This window comes from Pelobates fuscus, chromosome 4 (genome assembly GCF_036172605.1).
Source record: "Pelobates fuscus isolate aPelFus1 chromosome 4, aPelFus1.pri, whole genome shotgun sequence".
Classification (NCBI taxonomy): domain Eukaryota; kingdom Metazoa; phylum Chordata; class Amphibia; order Anura; family Pelobatidae; genus Pelobates; species Pelobates fuscus.
In genome coordinates this window covers 95,688,533-95,713,054 of record NC_086320.1, presented here as the reverse complement: position 1 = coordinate 95,713,054, position 24,522 = coordinate 95,688,533, and the positions used below count along the sequence as shown (strand labels likewise).

Sequence of the window (24,522 nt, the reverse complement as noted above, 5' to 3'; positions counted from 1 at the left end):
GTCTCGTTTCACTTCCTTAATCGCACAGAAAAATAAATTCTCTGGGTTTTGATTATGAGTTTCTTTGAAATGCTGCGACACTCTATGGGTTTCCAAGACATTTTTAATGTTCCGAATGTGTTCGGCGATTCTAACTTTGAGAGGTCTAATGGTTCTCCCTACATAGAGCAGATTACAAGGGCATTTTAAAATATATAAGATACCCTTGGAGTGGCACGTGAGATGGTCTTTTATAGTATACGGTTTCTGAATAATACTCTCCAAGTCTTCAAGATGTCTTTTTGTTTGTTTAGTTGTTCTACATGGGAGACATGTGCCACAACCATAGAATCCTTTAAGATCCTGAATAAAATGCTTAGGTTTTGTGGGTTTTAGGTGACTCTTAACTAGTATATTTTTAAAATTGTTTGCTCCTCTGTATGTGATCCTAGGTTTTGAAGGTAAAATTTTATATAAAATTGGATCGTCTTTTAATAAGTGCCAATATTTATTTATGGTCTTATTTATACGTTTATTATGTCCGTTAAAGTTACAAATGAAAGGAACTTCATTGGTGTTGGTTTGTATTGGATAAGTTGGCTTCTTTTTAGTTTACCTACATCTTCTAAGTCTTGATTCAAAGATGTTTCGTTATATCCCTTTTCCATAAATTGCTGTTTAATGTACTGGGCTTGCTCTAAGTAGTCACTGTCTAATTTACAGTTGCGGCGAATCCTTAAAAATTGGCTCCTAGGGGCGTTGCTTAGCCAGGGTTTATGGTGACAGCTACTGGTGTCGATATAACTATTGGCATCCACTGGTTTGAAGTAGTTTTTGGTAACTATCATGGCGTCTTGAATCCTGATGTCAAGGTCCAAAAAATTAATATTATGTTCACTATAAGTGCTAGTTAAATTGATTCCATAGTTGTTAGTATTAAGATATAAAATGAATTCTTGTAGAGCCTCTAAAGTGCCAGTCCATATAAAAAAGATATCATCTATGAAACGACAATAGGACACCAAACTCGCCCCCCATGGATGTCCTTGGAGTACAAATGCTTCTTCCCAAAATGCCATGAAAAGGTTGGCATAGCTTGGGGCGAATTTGGTGCCCATTGCCGTTCCACAGATTTGTAGGTAAAAAGTATTCTCAAACCAAAAATAATTATGGGTTAAAATTAGTGAGATTCCTTCCAAGATGTACTGTATTTGCTCTTCTTTAAAATCGAAAAATGTTTCACTGCTGCTATTCCTTTATTATGGGGTATGATACTATATAGCGCAGTTACGTCACACGTGACTAATCTGTTGCCTTCTATCCATTTTGTTTTTTCTAAAATCTGTAGGACATGAATAGTATCCTTAAGATATGTGGGATTTTTTCTGACAATTGGCTGGAGGATGGTATCTATATACTCGGAAATTCTAGTAGAGATTGAATCTATGCCAGATATAATTGGTCTTCCTGGGGGATTGATTATATCTTTATGAATTTTAGGTAATAGATAAAAGACCGGTATTTTGGGGTTGTCTATCCACAGATAGTCTGCCTCTTTGTCTGTAAGGATTCCTAAGTTTTTTCCTTTCTCCACATACTGCTTAAAGATTTTTATGGTTTCATTCGTAGGGTTATGTGTTAATTTCTGATAGGTCGAGGAATCCGAAAGTATTCTATCTGCTTCTTTAATGTATGAATCTTTATCCAGAATTACCGTCCCTCCCCCCTTGTCAGCGGGTTTGATCACTAATTGGTCATTATTTTTAATTTCTTTTAAAGCTTTTTTTCCTTTTATCGATAAATTATGTTTATATTTGTTAATTTTTCCAAATTTCTCTACATCCTTCATCACCATTGTTTCGAAGGTGTTTTTTATTAAGTTTTTTATAAAGGTTTTTCATTTTAAGTCTATTTTGGGAATGCTTTTAAGCTCATTTTATTCTTGCCTTACTATCAGCACTTTTTCATTCACATGTCTTATCCATTTAGTTCTCTTTTTTAAACCAGATCTATATAGTAATTTTAAAGTGTATAATTTTATATTTCCTGGTCATTTATAAGTTTTTCTATATTATATTTATGTAAATTTTGAATCTAGAATATGTATTTACTTCATTTTATTCTCTCCATTTAAACTCCGTTTTGAGAGACTTATTTGCACAATGACAATTATTTAAAATGGACTGCCAGCTTTTTATGAGACTCATTAAGGGCATAATGGACTACCAGCCGAAAATGAAACCAAGTAGAACGCAGAGGCACGTCCCAATACAGAGAAATCGGAACCAACGCATGCGTTCCACCGTTGGAACGCAAGAGCCGAAACCGGAAATGACTGAACTAATGCGTTCCACCCGTGGAACGCGGAAGTAAAAAATACCGCGATCGAGCACTCAAGCCAGAAAAAGGGCGCGAAATTCAAACTACATATAAAGAAAACCTACAGCAAGGACCCACAGCAACTGAGGAAGCCTCCATAGGAGGCGAAACGCGTTTTGCTATCAGAGACAATCTCTACAAGATTTCCTTCAACCGTAAGGTCTTGTGATTTTTATACTTTTTGTGCACTTTATCAATAAAGCACTTTTTACTATTTAAACTTACCTGTGAGAGGACATCACCTTATTCATCACCTCTGGGCAGTAGAAAGAAGGGAGTGGGAACCTAAATCCCACAACGCTGGAAGATTGAGCCTTACTTTACAGGCTCCTGCTTTGTGAGTTTATTTCCACATACTTCCCTGACGTTCATAGGAGATTTAGACAATATTGCACTATTATGTGGTTTTTTTTGCTTTATCTCTAGGTTGTTTTAAATTCGTTTTAAACAAGAAGATACTCCACCTTATATTGTATGTATATATGCATATGTAATTTCATTCTAACTGTATTTTTTTATTAAAGGGACACTATAGTCACCTGAACAACTTTAGCTTAATGAAGCAGTTTTGGTGTATAGAACATGCCCCTGCAGCCTCACTGCTCAATCTTCTGCCATTTAGGAGTTAAATCCCTTTGTTTATGATCCCTAGTCACACCTCCCTGCATGTGACTTGCACAGCCTTCCATAAACACTTCCTGTAAAGAGAGCCCTATTTAGGCTTTCTTTATTGCAAATTCTGTTTAATTAAGATTTCATTATCCCCTGCTATGTTAATAACGTGCTAGACCCTGCAAGAGCCTCCTGTATGTGATTAAAGTTCAATTTAGAGATTGAGATACAATTATTTAAGGTAAATTACATCTGTTTGAAAGTGAAACCAGTTTTTCTTTCATGCAGGCTCTGTCAATCATAGCCAGGGGATTTGTGGCTAGGGCTGCATAAACAGAAACAAAGTGATTTAACTCCTAAATGACAGTGAATCGAGCAGTGAAATTGCAGTGGAATGATCTATACCAGTGGTAGTCAACCTTTTTCTAACTACCGCCCACTAATGCATCTTTTTGGTTGAAAAATTTCCCTTACCGCCCACCAGTTTTCGCGCAAGTGCGGAATGTTTTTCGAAAGGAGCGTGTACGTTCATTTATCTTTTTATTTCCAATTAATGCATGTTTATAATGTTTTTAACTTTATAAAGTTTAATGAGAAAACAATAAAGTAAATTGAAATTACCTTTACTAGTGATTAATGAGATCCTTGAGGTTGATGATGCAAGACTAAATATTTGATATCTGGTTCGATTTTCGTAAGGAACAAACAAAGGTCTCCTCTTTCGGTGATATTCAGACGACTTCTCTGTTTGCGCATAATAGGATTTCTCATCTGTGCGTCATCTCCCCTCTTATCCCTCCTCAATTCCCCTCCCCACCTTTTTTCCCCCCCCTTTTTTAACCTTCCTTATAGAAATGCCCAGAAGGAAGGCTGAGCTAGGTATCCCAGTATAACAGATTGGCACACAGGGCCGCCATCAGGGCATGACAACCGTGACAATTGTCACGGGCCTGGCGGCCCTGGGGGCCCCACGTGTATCAGCGGAACTGCCGCCGGTGCATCTGCACCGGGGCCCACACGCTTATGGGGCCCATCAGGTGTCCCAAGCATTTAGGGCCACCAAATGGGCCCTATTATCTTCAGGGGCCCGGTCAGCGCGACCGGGCCCCTTTAAAAAAAAAAAATGCAGCCGGAAGCAAGTGCTGCTGGGAGGAAGTGACGTCCGGTCACTTCCTCCCAGTTTACTCCGCGCGGGAAGGAGGAGAGAAAGGCCGCGAGGAGAGGCAGCCGACTCGCATCATCCCCAGCCTCCCTCCTGCGACGATAAGGGGAGAGGAGGGTGGCTGAAAATGAGGTGTATGTGTGTATGCCAGTGTGTGTGTATGCCAGTGTGTGTGTGTGCCAGTGTGTGTGTATGCCAGTGTATGTGTATGCCAGTGTGTGTATGTATGTATGCCAGTGTATGTGTATGCCAGTGTATGTGTGTGTGTATGTATGCCAGTGTATGTGTGTGTGTATGTATGCCAGTGTATGTGTATATGCCAGTGTATGTCAGTGTATGCGTATGCACTGTGTGTATGCCAGTGTGTATGCATGTGTGTATGTCTGTTTAGAAACATAGAAACATAGAATGTGACGGCAGATAAGAACCATTCGGCCCATCTAGTCTGCCCAGTTTTCTAAATACTTTCATTAGTCCCTGGCCTTATCTTATAGTTAGGATAGCCTTATGCCTGTATGTCTGTTTCAGTATTTGTATCTGTTAGTGTGTGTGTGTGTATTCGGAGGCGGGCTTGAAGGGGGGGCCAAGAACATGAGCTGTGTTAGGGGCCCCAAAATTTCTGATGGCGGCCCTGCTGGCATACATACATACATACATACATACAGACAGGCACACATACATACAGACAGGCACACATACATACAGACAGGCACACACACATACAGACAGACACAAGAAACATATACATACAAAGACAAGACACACATACATACACACATATATACAGACAGACACACGACACATACACAGACACACACACAAGACATACATACAAAAACAAGACACACACACAGACACACACACAAGACATACATACAAAAACAAGACACATATATACAGACACACACACACAAGACATACATACAAACACAAGACATACATACAAAAACAAGACACATATATACAGACACATACAAAGACACATACACACACAAGACATACATACAAAAACAAGACACACATACAGACACACACAAGACATACATACAAAGACACATACACAAACAAACACACATTATATTTAAGTCACCCTCCTGTTTCCTACCTTTAAGGTGCAGGAGGGTGACTTTCCCTGGGGTCCAGTGGTGGCTCAGGTGGATGGGAGTCAGAGTTCCCACTCTGACTCCCTCCTCTTCCTTCCTCCCGCGCGGGCTCTCAGTATGCTGGGAGGAGTGACCGGGGAATCACTTCCTCCCAGCAGAGATGATGTCATCACAGGGGGCCGGTCGCGCTGTTAAAGCGCCCAGCGCTGACCGGGCCCCCTCACAATCCACATCCATCGGGTGGCCCTGACAGCATGGGCCACCCGATGGACCCCTCTATATGCGGCCCCGGCGGATTGCCGCCGGGGCCGCAAGTGGTGATGGCGGTACCCGATCGCAGGGGTACCGCCGGCTCACACCCGCCCGCCCGCTCACCCAATCCATAAAAAAATGTGAAAATCCCTACCGCCCACCTGGAATCCCGAAACGCCCACTAGTGGGCGGTAGGGACCAGGTTGACGACCCATGATCTATACACTAAAACTGATTTATTTAGCTAAAGTAATTTAGGTGACTATAGTGTTCCTTTAATATATATATCGGTAACAAAATACACTTAGAATGACATTCTATATATATCTATCTATATATATATATATAAAATACAAATAACCGCAAATATATATATATATATATATATATATATATAGATAAATACATATAATTACATAAAAGATTACATTAGTATACACGTAGAATTTAAATACCTTTAAATGCATATATATTAAAATTCTACGTGTATATTTAAATAATCTTTTAACGTAATTATGTGATTTGATTAATTAAAATTTGATTGACATGCCTGACAACACAGGGAGAAAGTGCAGAGAATTTAATTTGCAAGCACTATATTTGACCCTGTAACTCTCCAAGACACCAAAAATACGTACATAGGGGGTACTGTTTTACTCGGAAGACTTCGCTGAACTCAAATATTAGTGTTTCAAACTAGTAAATTGTATTACAACGATGATATTTTAAGTAAAAGTGACGTTTTTTGCATTTTTTTACAAGCGAACGGCACTTTTATGGTCTATATTATTGTTGTAATATGTTTTACTGTTTTAAAACACTAATATTTGTGTTTAGTGAAGTCTCCCGAGAATAAAAGTACCCCCCATGTACAGGTTTTATGGTGTTTTGGAAAGTTAGAGAGTCACATATAAGGCTTGCATTTCATTTTTTTGACATTGAAATTTGCCAGATTGGTTATGTTGCCTTTGAGAGCGTATGGTAGCCCAGGAATGAGAATTACCCCCATGATGGCATACCATTTGCAAAAGTAGACAACCCGAGGTATTGCAAGTGGGGTATGCCCAGTCTTTCTTAGTAGCCACTTAGTCACAAACACTGGCCAAATATTCGTTTTTTTGCTTTTTTCACACAAAAACAAATATGAACGCTAACTTTGGCCAGTGTGACTAAGTGGCTACTAAAAAAGACTAAACATACCCCACTTTCAATACCTTGGGCTTGTCTACTTTTTCAAATGCTATGCCATTATGGGGGTCATTCTCATTCCTGGGCTACCACACCGTCTCAAAGGTAACATTACTAATCTGGAAAATTTCAATTTAAAAATGGAATGTTCTATATTTGACCCTGTAACTTTCCAAAACACCATAAAACCTGTTAATGGGGGTTACTGTTGTACTCGTGAGACATCACTGATTACAAATATGTGCATTTTGCAGTAAAACCTAACAGTGTTATGACATTCACATGACATTAAAATGTCAGACGGAAATGCAAATTTAAAAAAAAAAAATCTTATTTTCTCACATTTTTATTTTATTCATAATAAATTATGTTCCATATATGAATAGTTAATGATATATTAAAGCCCTGTTTCTCCTGAACAAAATGATATATAATAAGTGTGGGTGCATATAATTTGAAAGAGGGGAACTACGGTTGAACAGACATATAGCGTAAATTCTAGTTTTTGTTTACGTTTTGTTTTGATCAGAACGTGCACTATTGACTCCGTCATGAAGGGGTTAAAACATTCATTTATAAAAACATTAGCAGGTGTACAAAAGGCCCTGTCTATGACATCACTTGCTGCTCCAGCCTGGCACAGGTCAGAGTATTTTGGCGGTTGCCATCTTCAAACGGTCGTATTTTAAAAACTATACATCCTACAGCGAAGAGGTTTATATTGTGAGAATCACAAGACCCAGACCTACATTTTGATGCATAGTATGTCTCTGAAGTAAAATGAAGGCACAGTCGCAGTTTAGAAATTGCCCTTCAAGTTTGAGCTGGCTAGAGTGAAGTTTCAATGAATGTCAATGGACGGCGTGAGTTGCAAACAAATGGTCATATTGTGAAAACTATCAGGACTATGGATTTCTAGTGGCAGCAGGGATAGCTGAACATTTTGATATAAGATTTGTGTAGATGGGTTAGAAAATGAGGGAGTGGTGGCAGTTTAGAAATCATGTCCTGATTTTTCAGCTTTTGCCAGCTCCCACTCTAGTTTTGCCATTCATTCCTGTAACGGACCGTTTCGCCCACAAGAGGATAAAAAACAGTTTAGGCGATATCCCCCTTTCCAGATACACAGGCAGCTACTGTAAGCACCAATCTCCCGAACTGCAAACTACACGAACCTGGAAACAGCCGAACAGGAAAAACCATCCGAAAGGTTTACACTCCTGGCAGTCAGCATACAATCCAATTCCCCCAATAACGAGACGACACTTCGTTTTGAGGGTCAAGCAGAATCTGAGGTGCTGGCACACCCAGCATGGTTTTTATTACAGTTGTTGCAAATACAGGTCCGCCCACAGGGAGGTATAAAACAACCAATCACATCACAGTTACATCCCACATATTCCCTCCCCTTATCCTGAGAGGAAACTCAATTACACATACAGTTAAAACATACTTTCTGCCCAACTTTCATAACTCTAAAACCATACATCACATTCACATAAACATATTCACATAACATTACATATTCACAATCAATCCATTCAGGGGAACAACATATTAAAAAATGGCATGAATCAGACCAGGGGTTCAAAAGTTAGTAAAATATCTTTTGGGCCCTGGCTGACACATGGCTATCTGGCTCAGACTGGTTTTACAGATCCCTCTCTCCTGGAGACAATGGAGAAGTAATCCAATTACCTCCCAGGACAGAGACAAGACTCCATTATGCACATGGGGACACAAAGACAGTAAAACACTTTAAAATACATAAAGTCACCTTTTACACATAACACACAGACATTTCACATATCCCCAGATAGCTGGGATCTGAGCGCACAAAACTACCGAATAGCGCTCAGATCCTATTCACACAGTTCAATTGCCATGGAGCTAAAGTCTTTCATTATATGAATGGGCTCCATGGCATAGCTATCTGGGGTATCACCGCTCACACAGGGCAAGTACCCACTGTATTTAAAGGGCCAGAATGAGTGACATGCACTCTGTTAGGGCCGAATACATTTTTTTAAAGGGCCCAATCTTCCAGGGCCATAGTCCAAAGGCAGCAGGCGGGCAACCAGGCTTCTCCAGTTCATAGTGGCGAGGTTGGTTTCGCCACAATTCCTATGGGACCAATTTTGCCACAAGAACGACGATATTCCGTGAACCATTCGGTGAAACGTTCCACAAAGTAATAGCAATCCAATCGGGAACAATCCGCACGTTTCGGTATATTACTGTCTATGTAATGTAAAAACTGTGGGAGGAGTTAGGGTGGTAAATTTGGCTATAACAATAATAATATATATGTGAGATAACATTAAGTGGTCTTGCTATGCAAGAACACTTAACAAAAGTCACCATAAACCCATCCTCTATGTGCATTAGCCTGAGCAGCAATGGAAAGGGTGGCTGTAACTGGCTGAGTGTCAGATGACAGCTTTCAGCCTAGAACAGTGTCATTGCAGGTATGAATCTATATGCCAACAAGTAAGGCAATCTCTGCCTTACACACACCTCCCGAAGGCAAAGCTTATTCGGTATTTAACTTCTAAAAAATTTTTTTTTCAAAAATGGTTTATAATGCCTACAATGTGCCTTTAAGGCACTCGTATATTACAAAATGCTGCCATTTGCATTATTCTGAGGAGAAATTATTAACGAATGTATTTATATATTTAATTCATATAGTGTTATTACTTTATTGTTTTTTAAATGTATCATTATTTTAACCATTTGCTTGCTGGTTGTTTGCACTGCCACTGAGCTAATACTGCAAATTTATTTTGGATCAACTGCAAGAAAAAGTAGGTGATATTGTTTGTTAATTTGCCTTCAACTGTAGTGAAACCAACTGAAATTCAGGTTTTCATATATGCAAATCCAAATATTTATATTAGAATTGCATGGGAGAATTAATATTTTTAAGGCAGACACCAGATGGTACCACATGATATGTTCTATTTTGGTTTAGAATAATGTGCTCTTTTGGCATTTAAAATATAGTCACCAGAACCACCACTACAGCTTAATGTAGTGCATCTGGTGTCTAAAGCATGTCCATGCAGGTTTTTCTTCTTTACATTTCACTATTGGCTGCCTAGTAACACCTGTAGTGGCATTCACTAAGGCAGACACTAGAGGTGCTTCCTATTTCAGTGTTGCACTGTGTGCTCTGCATGGAGACACTGAATACTCCCCATAGAGTTGCATTAAAATTCAATGCATCCGTAAAAGAGATGCTGAAATTCGCAGCGTGGCATTTTGTCATGCATGCACAATACCCTCCACATGCTTTCATATGGTAAAGTATTTGTTCGGCTGAGATCATCAAGATCGGGAGGGGGGACACTAGGGGTTTTTTTTTTGTTTGTTTTTTTAACAGTGAGCAGCCACAGGCTGCTCGCTGTTTAGTAGACATGCCCCTACTCGTGATATAGCGAGTAGGGGCAGAATTTACTAATACTAAGTAATCTTTACCGTGGGAATTAGGGATTTATCTACCGAGCGGCTGCAAGATGCAGCCACGGCACAAATAGGATCGGAATTTCATTCAAATGAATGAAACTCCGATACGAACAAAGTCCTAAAATGAATGAACACATTTTTCTCATTCTGTTAGGACGAAATTGTGTAGTTTTTCCAGCGTTATGTCTAAGGGATAGGATGTTCGAGAATACTGACAGGAAGCATCGCAAGATCACGGATCAAAGGTGAGAATTGTGGGAAAATTGCTTTTATCACCGGAAACGAAGCACACTTTGTTCCTCCGCTGATCAAGCGTATGAAACCTGCATAAGACAAAGTAGTCCCTACTTTGTCTATGTTTTAAAGAAAAACACAGTAGACATCAAGAACTTAAGAACAGATCCTGACAGAGGGAGAGAAGAGGAATCGATTGGGTAAAGGTAAGTTCGGTACGACAGTACCGCTTTAAACACTTGGCTCCCAGATGTGTAGCTCCACCTCCAACAGCATCATGGGAGGTGGACATTCTGTGCAAACAAAGTGGCACAGAACTGTTATTAGCTAGCCCAGAAGTCTAGTTCCTGACTGGCTGATGATGCCACCATGATGCTGCAGGAGGTAGCTAAGGGGTTCATCTCTGTATGTACGGCATTTTAAAGCGGACTCCAGGCACCATGACTACTGAAAATCACTAAAGTGGTCATGTTAATCATATTAATCCTTTAAATGTAAACAACATAGCTTAAAATAAAAAAATAAAAAAAGTGAAAATGTAATTTTTCATTTGTATTTGTGTAAAAAATGTTCTAAAAATTCAATGACTAGTTAGGATCTGGCAAAATATGTTTCAGAATAAATAAAAAAACAATCGGAATATTGTATCAGCCAAACTACTAGAATGCAAAGAAATATATATTGTAGCGGATTGGTACCGGGCTGTCCCACGACATGTATGAGAATAAGTGTATTTGGTCATATGGCTGGTTTAATGTGTATGTACATGTATAGAAAGCATGGTATCCGGGTATAATGACAGTTAAATGTATGTAAAGAATTGTATTCCTCTAGTTGTTCGGTAGAATCATTCAAATAAAACAAGGGAATGAAACTACCGAACAACCAGACCACCCAGGAATGAGTGTGCCTCCAATTACCGTTTGCAACAATGTTGCAAACAGGTAATTGGCAATCAGTGCAGTGTGGTCTTTGTCCTCTGGGTGGCCGCCATTCGGGAAACAAACACGTGGCGGCGGCCATCTTAAACTACCGAACAGCGGTGTTTTGCCGTCGAGTGTCTGGAACTAAAATCGGACACTTGACTAGGCAAACACCGCTGAGACCTCCATACTTCCAGAAATTCGTATGGAAACTACCGAATGACCCGCCGTTCGGTAGAAAGAGCCCCATAAACAAGGGAATTCATTCAAACCCTCTCCAGGCTCTATAACACAGGCAATTCGCCTGTTTTCATTCCCTTGTTTGTGACCGACCGCAGGGCCAAAATGCATGGAACTGTTTTCGGATACTTTACCCATGCGGTCGGTCAAATCTTTGGAACCCCATATCTCACGAACCATTCATCCGAATGGGCTAATTTTTAAGTATGTTGGTCCCCCAGAATAGAGCTATCTGGGGATGTTGGATTTGTGGATGTACCCCAAGTATTTAGGGTACATCCAAAACTCGGGGAAAACTGTGTACACAATAAGGGGATTATGATGCTAGAGGAGGGGAGGAGATCTGTGGGAGGTTACTACTTAGAGATTGGATAATGTCTTAAGTGTTAGAACCTCCTCCCTTGCATGGGAGAGGGCTTTATAAGGAACTGTGGAATAAAGCTTGTCAGTCTACTCCTGAAACTGTGTGTCGTCCAGTTATTGGGATTGCGATGGGGATACTGCTGTATTACTTTACCTGCTGGAAACCTTGCCTATAGACTTAACATCACCTTGTTCCTGAGCCTCACTGGAATCTCTAGTGGAGAATAGCTGTGCAAGATCGGCTCTCCGCTACATATATGATCTGTCATTTTTCATCCTTTGAGGCGAGAGTGTGATGACCATTTAAAAAAAAAAAAAATCTGCATGCAAACTAAATGAACACAACCAATGTATTAGCAAGGTAGGAATTGACATATGTCTTGCTACTTCATTTCAACTGTAATCTATGACTGAGATTATTAATGAACATGAGTTTGCATTAATTTTAAAAAGTATATAAGAATTGTAAACAAATTTCCATACTGACCTTAATCGAACTTGCAGGTTGTTAGCAAGCTCCTGTTTGGCAGTGGCACATTTTTGTTTGATGTCCAACAACTTCCTGTGGTTTGTTAGCATTATCATCAATTGGTTTGCATGACTCAAGCACAAATCAGGTAACACAGAGGGGTCCTTCAAGTTTTCAGCCCGTTTTTGATTGGCTAAAAATCCCTATAATAATATAATTACTATTAGTTCCCAATTGTTTCATAACATAGGAACAGATGATTAACATTTTTTCAAGTTAATACAAAAAAAAAAGAAAAAGAAAAAGAAAAAAAAGCTGTCACAAGAGTATTTTTTTAAAGTTATTTTTAGCAAAGAGATCAATAGATGTTTTATTCAGTGTTCTAATACACATGCAAGATAGCCAATCTCCATTAACCTTTTAGACAGTGAATATTGGAAAATTAAATATTCCTTTTTGGTTTGTGTATAATTATGAAGTACAAAGTAAAGTACCGTAATCAGCATATATCATTTACTGATGACATCCCACATAAGTCATATAAACTAGACATAATTTCTTCATTCATACAGAAGTTAACTGTGGCAAGATTGTGGGGCAGAAAAGAGCGCTTATTTGGGATTGGATGAGACGGTATAACAGGAATTAAAAATATTGTGGTGGAAAAGACAGAAAATACACGACTGAAGGTACATTGCTAAATATCTTTAAACTCTTGTAACAGGCCTCTCTTCGGCACCACTAGCCAGCAAAATCATCCAGCTTAAACAGAAATGACTGAACAGCCAAAGGTTGTGGTCAATTAAACTTTGATTACAAATGCAACCAACAGTTAAACAGCATCTGTCGATTGTAAGAGAGGTTTGACCCTCATACGGGACTTTTTAACTCTTCCCACAGTTTTTACATTACATAGACAGTAATATACCGAAACGTGCGGTTTGTTCCCGATTGGATTGCTATTACTTTGTGGAACATTTCACCGAATGGTTCACGAATTTTGTGCACAAATTGCATATTCAATAGTCATGATTATTATTTTATATGTTGAGGAGAGCAAGGCCAAAATAACAGCATAAGTTGCTTAATAAAAAAATAAATTTTTAAAAAAAAAGGAAAATAAAGATGCAATTTAAAGTTCACTAATATGGAGAGTTGATCATTTTATTTTACAACACGACTGCCAGTGAAGTACAGCCTTGAAAAAATATATAAAATATTGCACATTGAGAGATTTAAAAACATGTGTATCAAAGGATGACACATAATGATACGAAACCTGAAAACCTGGGTTAAAGGCATAAAATCCTGATCTCCTTTGCAAAGGAAAGCAAATAGTATTTTGTGACAGCCATCTCTTGTCATATTTTTAACAAGATAAGCCAACATCAGGAAAATGACATTTTCTTTGCAGAATGCCTGGAGCCATGATGTAATTAATGGTTAATCAACTCTTGTGAGGTCATTAGGTCAATAATTGCCTGTATAGTTTCATAATGAAATATAAAGCCATTTTATAAGACCATGTGCACCTATTGATGCAAGCACTGTTCCTTTGCCCTTTATTCAGCATTATGGTGTCCCAATACACATTGCTAAAAGATTTAAGAGCACCTTAATAACAATTTAAAAAAACAGGATGAATTAAAACACCTTCTACAGAAAATTAGATGTGTTAAAGTTTAAATTTCTCAAGAAGGTCTCTGGGGTTCTGCTCAGCAGACAAAGGAAAATATAATTTAAAAAACAAAAAAAAAAAACAACTTATGGATCTGGCAATATACCTAACAATGCTGCAGACCTTGCCCATTCTTGGCTAAAAAGTCAAAGAAACACTCCAGATACAAAGTACTTCAGCTTGCTCAAGTGCTTTCTGAGTCTGGACTTTCTCATCTTTCTTTCTTTTTTTTCAATAGAAATCAGCACTTTTATAACTGGGGAAAGAAATAACTCTCCAGCAGTCACTCAGACATCCAGGGATGTTTTCTTTTGCTAGTTTCAAGATTCAGATTGGAGTATTCCCCAGTACAGACTGAAAGTCTGTGTCAGAACAGAGGGCCTGCACGTCTGCAAGCTGTTTTTTATAACCCAAAGAAAAACATAAAAACACATGTGCAGGTTTTCTTTGGAGGTATATCTACCATACAGTTAAATAAAAAAAAAAAATGAAAAAATAAATGCAATGGCATGTTACTTTAAAACAACTCAAAAAGAAGTGCAAAAGGGAAATTCAGGCATCCAACTTGGGAACTTGGAGATTACTTGTCTTCATGGAATTGGACTTTTTTAATGCCTAGTAAAGTGTTTTTATAATGTTATATATTTTTATGTAAATAAAGTATTTATATATATTTTTTAACACTACTGGCATTGTTCCTGCTACTTTTATTTGCACAAAGAAGGATTGTGGTCCTTAACCACATACACTCCTGATCAGAGCCGATTTGGATGGCTCTGGGTTTGTAAGTACCCCTTTTGCTTTACCCTTTTATAGATTTTATATCTAAGGTACTGCACCATATACCTCTCCTGATTTTAGAGACCAAGGAAGAGGAAGAACTCCCACCAAAAGAAGGGATTAGGATCGCCTTTACGGATCCTACAAGCGATTTTATTGAGCTATATCCATTAGCTCTTAAAAGTGTGAGTGGGAAATTTACTTCATTCTATACCAATTTATTTATATCACAGGATACACTATTTTTATCTTTATTTGTGTTTTATTTCAAGGTACTATATGTCACATATGGACTTTTGTTTATGAAATTAAGGTATTATCCTATTTTTTATACTTCACATTGTTTAAAATATACAGCGCTTCACCTTGTATCCACTATTGTTTAAAGATAAGAATTTGGTGTTGAAGCAGCTTGTTCACCTATATCACATCCACTAAATTAGCGCTAGTACTACCCCCTTTTTTCTACATTTTATCTTTGTATAATACATCATACACAAATGCTTTTTTAATAGGTAGTGTATCAGCCTGTAATTTTCAATGTACATTTTATAACATAATTTAAAATGTAGCAATGTTGATGATGAAGATGAAGCCTTATTCAGTAATACCACCTGCAATATAAATATTACTAACCTTACAAACTATTTGAAGCTTGCATGGATGACACCTCTTTCTAAAAGTCAGTGACAGACTTAACTGTTTACATATTTCTAGCATTTACTGTAAAAATTATCATATTACTTCATCCCTGAATGGAAAATAATTAAAATACTTTCCACCTGTGATCCATCAACTAAAGTCAAGCCAAAAGATCATATAGCAACATTTCACTGGGGATTTACGACAAGTAGCTACTGCTTATCGTCAGCCCCGGCCATGCACTTAAAAGCTATCTGCTCCTACTTAAATAAAATAATGACTGCAGATAAAAAAAAAAAATCTACGTTGTTTGATAAGCTGTCGGTACTATTCAAGGAAGTAGATACTTTTCATGGTATGGTCAGAAATACAAACGTGTATTCCTGACCCTATAGTGTTAAAAACACTATTTAGCTGCCCGGCAACCCCTTGCCCCCCTTAAGTAAGTAGAAAACTCATCTGTATACCAGCTCCACACAGGTCCGCCGACGCTGTTCAGGCCCCTGATCCATCTCCTTGGCGGAGATCATCAGAATTGTGCTTTAGAGCAGTACAAGACCGGACATACTCACAAACTGCTTATTATTCAATGCAGACTGGCCAATCACACTACTGAGTGAGAGAAGCCAGACATGAATACCTATAAACTCTAGCAGTGGCCTATGCAGGTGCTGGTTCAGCACTATGGGGGTGTAGCAGCTGGGTAGAATTAGATAGCTTCATTTAAAAAAAAAAAAATAAATAAAAATGTATTCATTGGTTCTGTGCTTCCTGTTATATCACAATAGTGAAGTGATGTCCTATCTTGGCCAAAAGACAGAAAAGTTAGAGTGGACTGCTCAATTGTTGCTGTTGTTAGAAGAGTCATAGATAAGTGGTCCATTCACCCTGGACTCCACACATTGTAACCTACCCTCTGCCCATATGCAGTAACCTCTTCACATTCAATTTTGCAGATTGTCACAGACACACCTTTTCACTTTATAACAAAATACACATATCCGTCCACCTCATTTAACAATACTATTTTCCATTATTGCCTGCTCTCCGCTGTAATAATCATCATCATAACCAATTTCCACATACTCGGAAAGTTTCCACTCACTCCACTAAATATAGTACAATTATATCAACACAATCTTTGACAAATTGTATTCTAACCTACTGACAACAGTGATCATAAATACTAAATTCGTTGGATAAGCCCTTGTATGTGAATTGTTTAAAAAAAAAAAAAAGATCTCATCTCACCAGTATTTGTTGAATGTAGAATTCCAATTACATTTCGATATTATATGATATGCATTCTTGTGATACAGTAAAGAGCAGGCATACTTGCTTTATTTTACAATTTTACTTTATTTTAGGCGGATAATGCAAAGCTTAGTATTTGTTGATACGGTAGGTCTTGTAGAGACTCGACTGAAGTGAGGAGAAAGGACCATAGGATAGACAATCCCCAGTAGAGGGGACAACACGGTATAGACAAAGAGCAATCACATGTGTACAAATGGTGATGGTCCATGAATGTAAAACTATAGTGTTCTTCTCGCTAGCTATTTGCAGCCCCCCACCCCTCAATTAAAATATAGAAAAAACGTGTTTACTGGACTCATTGCCAGGGATAAAACATCAGGGGCACTTCACACAGACAACATCCTTGAGATTAACCCCTTAAGGACAGAGCTTCAGAAGCTTGTCCTTCACTTAATGACAACGTCATTTTTTGCATTTTTTGCTGTTTGCGTTCAACTGCAATTTGCATTTTACTCATTTATTGCACCGACGCATATTATATACCGTCAGAAAGGGCTTTAATTTGATGTAACACACACATATACATACATATATATATATATATATATATATATATATATATATATAAATACATGCTTATTTATTATTAAAAAATACAGAAACATGCAAAAAAGTTTTTGCAATAATAATGTGTGTACAATATAGTGCAGGTTAAGGAAAGTAATTAAAAATACATTCATTTAGTAGTTCTGATTTACAGAATATATAATGTGTCTGGGATTTTAAGTTTTTTTTGGTAGTTACAGGTCACAAAGCACAAGGAGTAAAACAAACTTTTAATGTGGAGCGATTTTAGAATTTGGTATAGAAACATAGAATGTGACGGCAGATAAGAACCATTCGGCCCATCTAGTCTGCCCAGTTTTCTAAATACTTTCATTAGTCCCTGGCATTATCTTATAGTTAGGATAGCCTTATGCCTATCCCACGCATACTTAAACTCCTTTACTGTGTTAACCTCTACCACTTCAGCTGGAAGGCTATTCCATGCATCCACTACCCTCTCAGTAAAGTAATACTTCCTGATATTATTTTTAAACCTTTGTCCTTCGAATTTTAGACTATGTCCTCTGGTTGTGGTAGTTTTTCTTCTTTTAAATATAGTCTCCTCCTTTACTGTGTTGATTCCCTTTATGTATTTAAATGTTTCTATCATATCCCCCCTGTCTCGTCTTTCCTCCAAGCTATACATGTTAAGATCCTTTAACCTTTCCTGGTAAGTTTTATCCTGTAATCCATGAACAAGTTTAGTAGCCCTTCTTTGAACTCTCTCTAAGGTATCAATATCCTTCTGAAGGTATGTTTGTCTTGTAAGCTTAATAGCCATAAAAGAAAACAAAATTGCCACACAAAAGTATATATTTATATAAAGTAGACACCACAGGCTATTTACCTAAGGTTGTTTTGACACTTTCTACGTAGCCATTTTACCGCCAACCTCTGCTAAATATTGGAGTAAAATTGTGTTTTGTTGGGGGTTTTTGCACACAAACTTATAACAAAGAACTTCTCATGTGTATTTTGTAAAGTTGGTGTGTGCTATTCCTGTACAAAGTTTTATTATGTGTTCAGTTACTTCTGCTGAGTACAACGGTAGCCCCATTGTATGTCTTTGGCACTATTTCGTGAAGCTACAGTGCCATATAGGAGACCTGTCCTTTTCAGTATTCACAGTAGAATTTTGAGAGACGGATTTAATGAGCCTATGCTTCCATTTGGGGTATTATAACAGTTTGACTGTTCAAAAAAACCCACAAAGGCCTACCATTTGTAAAAGTAGACACTCCAGGGTATCTCATAAGGTGCATATTGTGCCTTAACATTTTTTTACCATTACATGCCAAAGTATGTGGTAAAAAATAATTGTGTGCATTTTTTTTACATACGGATTGCATTTTTGCTGGGCATTTTGTATATTTCATATGTGCCACTAAGTTCAAAACCTCCAAATTATGCTCAGCTAAGTCGTCTGAGTAAAAAGACATCCCCAATGAATGTCTTTGGCACTATTTTGTGAAGCTACAGTGCCATATTGGAGACCAAGCCATATCAGTTTTAAGGGGTTAAGTGGCCTGGGTGCCTCTTGTGTTCCTTTTTTTATTTTGTATTTTTTAAAATTCTTTATTTTTCACGTGCAAAGAGTGACAAACAAGCCTGAAACGCCACGATAGCTGTATCAAGCACATCATAAACAATCAGCCACAGTTACATGGCTATATATAGACAGCACATTTTATATTTAGGTAATAATAGAAACGTAGATATTCATTAGCTTCGGTCGTGAAGTAGAGGATAGATTAGCTTAGGACTAGCGTGTGAACTTATCTTGCTACTGTTGCGCGTCGAAGCTAAGTGTCTCTGCGGGACATGACATCTCCTGTGCTTGATGTGTGTGGTTCACCTGTGGCTTGCATGCATGGAGTGAATGTATGGTGATGTCATCATGTGTTTTGTGGCCAGTAGGGTGGTTTAGTATCCCCGGTTACCCTGGGGAGGGGGGGAGGGGAAGAGAGTGAAAGTTGAGCTCTCTCGGTGGCCCTGTGTCTGTCGGGCAGATGTGTGGTTGTAGGTATGACTGCTGCAGTGGGACAGCTTGTAGTACCCTTCCCTCAGGCTTTGAAAATTAAGTGTGTCTTGTGCCAATATAAGGTGTCTAAAATAAGAATAATAACGATTTTAACCAAAATATAAGGAAACAAATAACTTGTCCACTTTAAACTATCGTGCGTTTAGAGTTCCTCCATTTAAGCCCTCGGGGCAAGTCTTTGGGCCTGGGGCCTAGGTAGCCATCAAAGTCTCGTCAGATTGCGGCTGCTGTGCCCTTCCGTGATTCAAACCGTCGGGGGACAAATGGTAGTGTCGTCGCTGGGTTCCCTATCCCGGGTGTAGCGGGTATGGTGAGTTGTCCCGTCGTTGGTATGGAGTCCTGTCTGAGGCCCAGTGTGGAAAGTAGGTCTCTCGCGCCATGCAGATCTTGGATGGTGTACCGGGAATCTCCGTGAGAGAGTTGTAATGCGCGTGAGCCCCTCCACTTGTATGTGATGCTTTGCGCGCGGAGAAGTGCCGTGAAGGGCTGGAGGGAACGGCGCCAGGCCATTGTGGACCGTGAGAGGTCTGAGTAGAATGAGAGCGACAGATTCTCGAACAGGTAGGGAGAACAGTTTTGTGTTGCGTTCAGCACTGCTGTTTTATCCCTACTATTCGGAAGGCGTACCAGTAGGTCTCTGGGTTGTGTGGTTGGGGCTGTGGTAGGCCTTGGGAGTCGGAACATCCCTTCCGGGGTTATCTGCTTAGCCAGTTTAGGTTTTATTAGGGTCGTGAATAGCCTTCTTGTGAAATGAGGTAATTCCTCCTCCGGTATCTCTTCTGCGATCCCTCAAATCTTAATGTTTTGGCTGCGCCTCTGGTCCTCCAGAACTGCGAATTGGTGCTCAAATGTAAGATTCTGGTGTTGCAGATCGGTCACCAGTTGTTGTAGTTGCTTGGTGTGCGTGCTGGTGTGCAGGGATCCCTGTTCCAGGGCGTTAATGCGGCCTGTCAGACCCTGCAGGTCTGTGCGTATTTTCGCCATATCCGCCTGAATAGCGTGTTGGACCCCGGCCAGCAGGTCCTTCATAACCGCTATGGTGACCGGGGGTGAGTCGGGTCGCGGGGGAGTGGAGAGATGGGCCTTTGGTGCGGGTAGGGGCTCTACCTCCGTTCCGGTCGTAAAATCATCAGACATGTCAGAGCTTTCATCATGGAGGGCGGCCATGTTTGGGCTCCCTGCAGTCCAGGCCTGTCTCCAATTCTAGAGTTTTGCCGTGGCTTGTCCGGTTTGGACTTTTTAGGTTTACGCCCCATCTAGTCTGCTACAGCCAGCACTGCTATTTTGCGATCGTTGTGCAGAGTCTGGGCGCTGTAAATAGGGTGAAAATGGCAGTTTTGTCCGGAGCTCAGACGGCGTGCGGCCATTCAGCTCCGTGGCTTAGCTACACCCCTCTTGTGTTCATTGTAACTGCTCCAGACCCATATCAGTAAGCTACTTAAAAAAAAAAAAAACATCTTTAACATCATCATATATTTTTCCCCCTTTAACAGGATTACCCAAATAAAGAACAAAATTCTTTGTGTAATTTGTAATATGGCTAAGTAGCACTTACTAAGCTCATATGTTATCATTATGACAGCAAAGAAGGAATAAACAAATGTAAAATATTAAATGTCTATTACAATAAAAATGATTTTCAGTCATGTTCCAACTATAACTTCATAATATATACAAAGTAATAGATTTCAAGTTTAATGTGAGTCATATGTCATAACTTGACGTCAGTAGCTAAAACTTAAGGGATCATCACACATTCCTATTTAACATCACCTAACCATGAATTTCTCAATTCCTCAAGTATTCTGGCTTGTCTAGACAATCAAAACATTTGCATATGATATAAAATCAATATATCATTGCTTAATATGGCAATACAAATGCTACAGTTACAGCTATTACTGGCATATGTTTTTACATTACAGATAGTTTGACTACATATGGAAAAATCAAGGGATTGTATTACTTATTGCTCAAAAGAAACAAACTGATTGAGCAGAATGTTCAAGTATACAGCCATGTGAATTATGTCAACTCCTAAAAATGAAACAGTTTTCTTTGTTATGAATGCATGAAAATAACTTTTCGATCCAGAACATTTTTGTTCTCTCTTTTTCTGAGCAGATTAACACACAAAAGGTGAATAATTAGTGACTTTCTTTTGTTATAACACATATTTTAGATGCATCATTGTTTCCGCAGCTCCTCAAAAGTATATTACACTTGTAAAAAAATAAAACCACACAGATAACAAAATAAGATTGCTGTATTAGTATCTGCCCATTGAGCACACAGTCATGGATTCATAATAATTCAAAAGTAAACAGGATAATAATTGTGAAGATCCCATTGTAAATCCCATGAAACAAAAGAATATACATACCTGGTAATATTAGATTAGAGGTTCATAAGCCAGTGCTCAAAGCACACCAGCAGTCCAGGTCTTGTGAATATCCTAATTGGAACAAAATTAGAAAATGCCTAAAACCTAGACTCTGGGTATGCTCTGATGACTGGGTTGGGGACCACTGTACAAGAGGGTCAATACACTACAGATATATTTTGCTTCCAAAGGTAAAGATTAAAACTAAGCAAGCAAAAGAGTGCACTGAATGAGTAGTAGTCAGTGGTGAAGCTGTGGGAAGAGTTGCTGCTTGAGAGGGTCTAAATAACAAGCACTCCCGCATACTTAGCCTACAACCAAATTAAGAGCCAACCAGAAAGGTCGTTTTCAGTAAATGAGGTTTGAAAACATTTTAGTAACCATTGCTAAGGGTGTAACTGAACAAACACATTTCGGGTACATAAAGCAGTTGGTACTAACCTGAGCAAGTTCTTTTTGTTCATTAACCAGCCTATTACAGCTTGCAATCATTTGATCGAGTGCATAGAGTCGATCCTCGAGCCCTTTGATAGATTTCATATTCTGATTATCCAGTTTGGCAATAGTTTGGTGGCTTTCTGCCAAAAATTGTTGAATTAATCGAGGATCAAGCTAGAATTAAAACAGAAAGAGATGCATTAATGTAACTACCAACTAAATGTTACATGATAATTCCAATTACTATTCACCAGAACTTCCTGCTATGTAGATTTTATATATATATGCATATTGTTTTTTAAATTCTAACACTGTTTCAAATGCACGTACTACAATGCAAACAATGTACAGTGGAACCTCGGAACTCGAACGGTCCTGCTCTCAAACAATTCGGTAGTAAAACTAAAATTTTGCATAAAAAAAAAAAAAAAGTCTCAGTACGTGAACGATCCTCGGTACCCGAACAAATCCTGCCACAAACATGTTCAATTAGACACACTTTAGACATTTAAATGCCAGAAGAACAGTTACCTATACCCATCCAGACAATTTTTCTTCTCCTTTCCAATTACACCATCAACTCTCATAATTACAGGTAAAGTGAAGCTAAATTCTTATTTAATTTACTGTACTTGTGTTTATTATTTTATTTCTACATGATTTCATGCATGTAAGGCATTATTAAACTGTAAAATTTGTGTTAAAATGCTGTAATTGTGGGGGTCTGGAAAGGATTAATCAAATTTACATTAAGTCCCATGGGAAATGTTGATTCGGTTCTCGAACAAATTGGAACTCAAACAGCCTTCCGAAACGGATTAAGTTTGAGTTCCGAGGTTCCACTGTATTGGAATTGTATTAACCAAACAATATTTTTTACAGATGCTAAGCTTTAGTCATATTGATTGACACATGTATGCATGTTAGATATAACTAGAATGATTTCCACTAACATTTAGGGGTATACTACACCTTTGATTGTCTTTCAAACTCCTTTTATTGGCTTTTCAAACTGATCTTTCTTCAGGAATATTAGGACAACTTTTGTTATGCAACACACTCACTATTTTATAATACCACAGTTGTATACAAATCAATCTAGGCAACCACACGTGGTATGTGTAAGGTGTAGGTTATTAGTTGACCTTGTGATGGTTTATTTTATTTTCTAGCACTTTATTTTTTTATCTTCCTCAATTCCTCTTTCAACCCAAAACTTTTAGGTTTTATTTTTTGCTGTTATAGTAGATTTCTATGGAGCATCACCACAAATAACTATATATGAATAAATAATTTTAAGGCTACAGAAGCTCTTTCGTTGTTTTCTATAAATTAATATGTTTAGCCATAACAAATAATCATAAAATCCGGAGTGAAGCTATTTATGCAATAAAATAGACGTCATTGAGCCTCTATAATATGCATTTTAAAAAGGTGGAATTCTGCTACAGTGTATACATGTCTTGCATTCATTTTATAATTATCCATATACCCAAACCACCTTTTTTTTTTTTAATTATTCAACGTTTATTGATGTGAGAATCGCATACACCAGAAAATGCATATGGAGCGAGAGAGTATCACAACATCTTATAGGGTAGACATGAGTTTTGAAGTGAGAACATAATGATGCAATGGTATTGTTTGGAGCTGTAGTACATATCCATGTAACAATAGCAAAGGTAAAACAATAGGTGTATCAAGATAATGCTAGGCCTACAAACATCTGGTTTGTGTTAAGGATAACAACGGGACTCGCAAGATTTAGACAGGGGAGCTGAAAGGAGCTGCTGGGAAGGGTAGAGAGTGAATTGAAAGGGCAATTCGAGCGATTGGTGGAGGGGGGAAGAGAGGGTGCGAAAAGATGAGGTGGGAAGGAAGTAGTTCAAGGCTGAGTGGGTTAGGGTGAGGGGAGGAGAAGGTAGGTGAGGTTCTTAGTCCCCCGTCCCATCTTCCTTCCCCCCGGGTCCAGGTCCAGTGTCTCCGGGTGTCCGTAGGGGGTCCTGTCCCCTTTGATCGAGGGAAATGTTGGTGCGGTGTCTTCGGCACCGCCATGGGTTGTCTAAAGTGTTGTGTTGTCCATGGTCCCGTTTCTGGGATTGGTTGGGGCCACAAGCCCCCCGGTCCCCCCCGGGTGCTATGCGTCTCCCGTAATGGCAGCTAAAGATAGCCATTGGAACCAGTGGTACCACATGCAAAACCACCTTTTAAAGCCAATTATTTGGTGCTTAAACCTAAATTGTTCATTTAATATAATTTCTTTTGAAGTGAATACATAGATATTTAATTCAACAATGCTTGCACTCAGGAATCAGCTACCAGAAA

The 24,522-nt window shown here is 38.7% G+C and overlaps 1 protein-coding gene across 2 annotated transcripts in view; it reads right to left on the bottom strand.

Moving 5' to 3' along the window:
• The window catches only part of RB1CC1 (RB1 inducible coiled-coil 1), a 146,284-nt gene that overhangs the window by 86,170 nt on the left and 35,592 nt on the right, over positions 1-24,522 (bottom strand). For both annotated transcript variants that reach the window (XM_063451396.1, XM_063451397.1), the window contains exons 7-8: positions 22,201-22,371; positions 12,391-12,575 (exon numbers count right to left, since the gene is read on the bottom strand). In XM_063451396.1, coding sequence (XP_063307466.1) covers positions 12,391-12,575; positions 22,201-22,371 — 356 coding nt within the window. The remainder of the gene's footprint in view (positions 1-12,390; positions 12,576-22,200; positions 22,372-24,522) is intronic.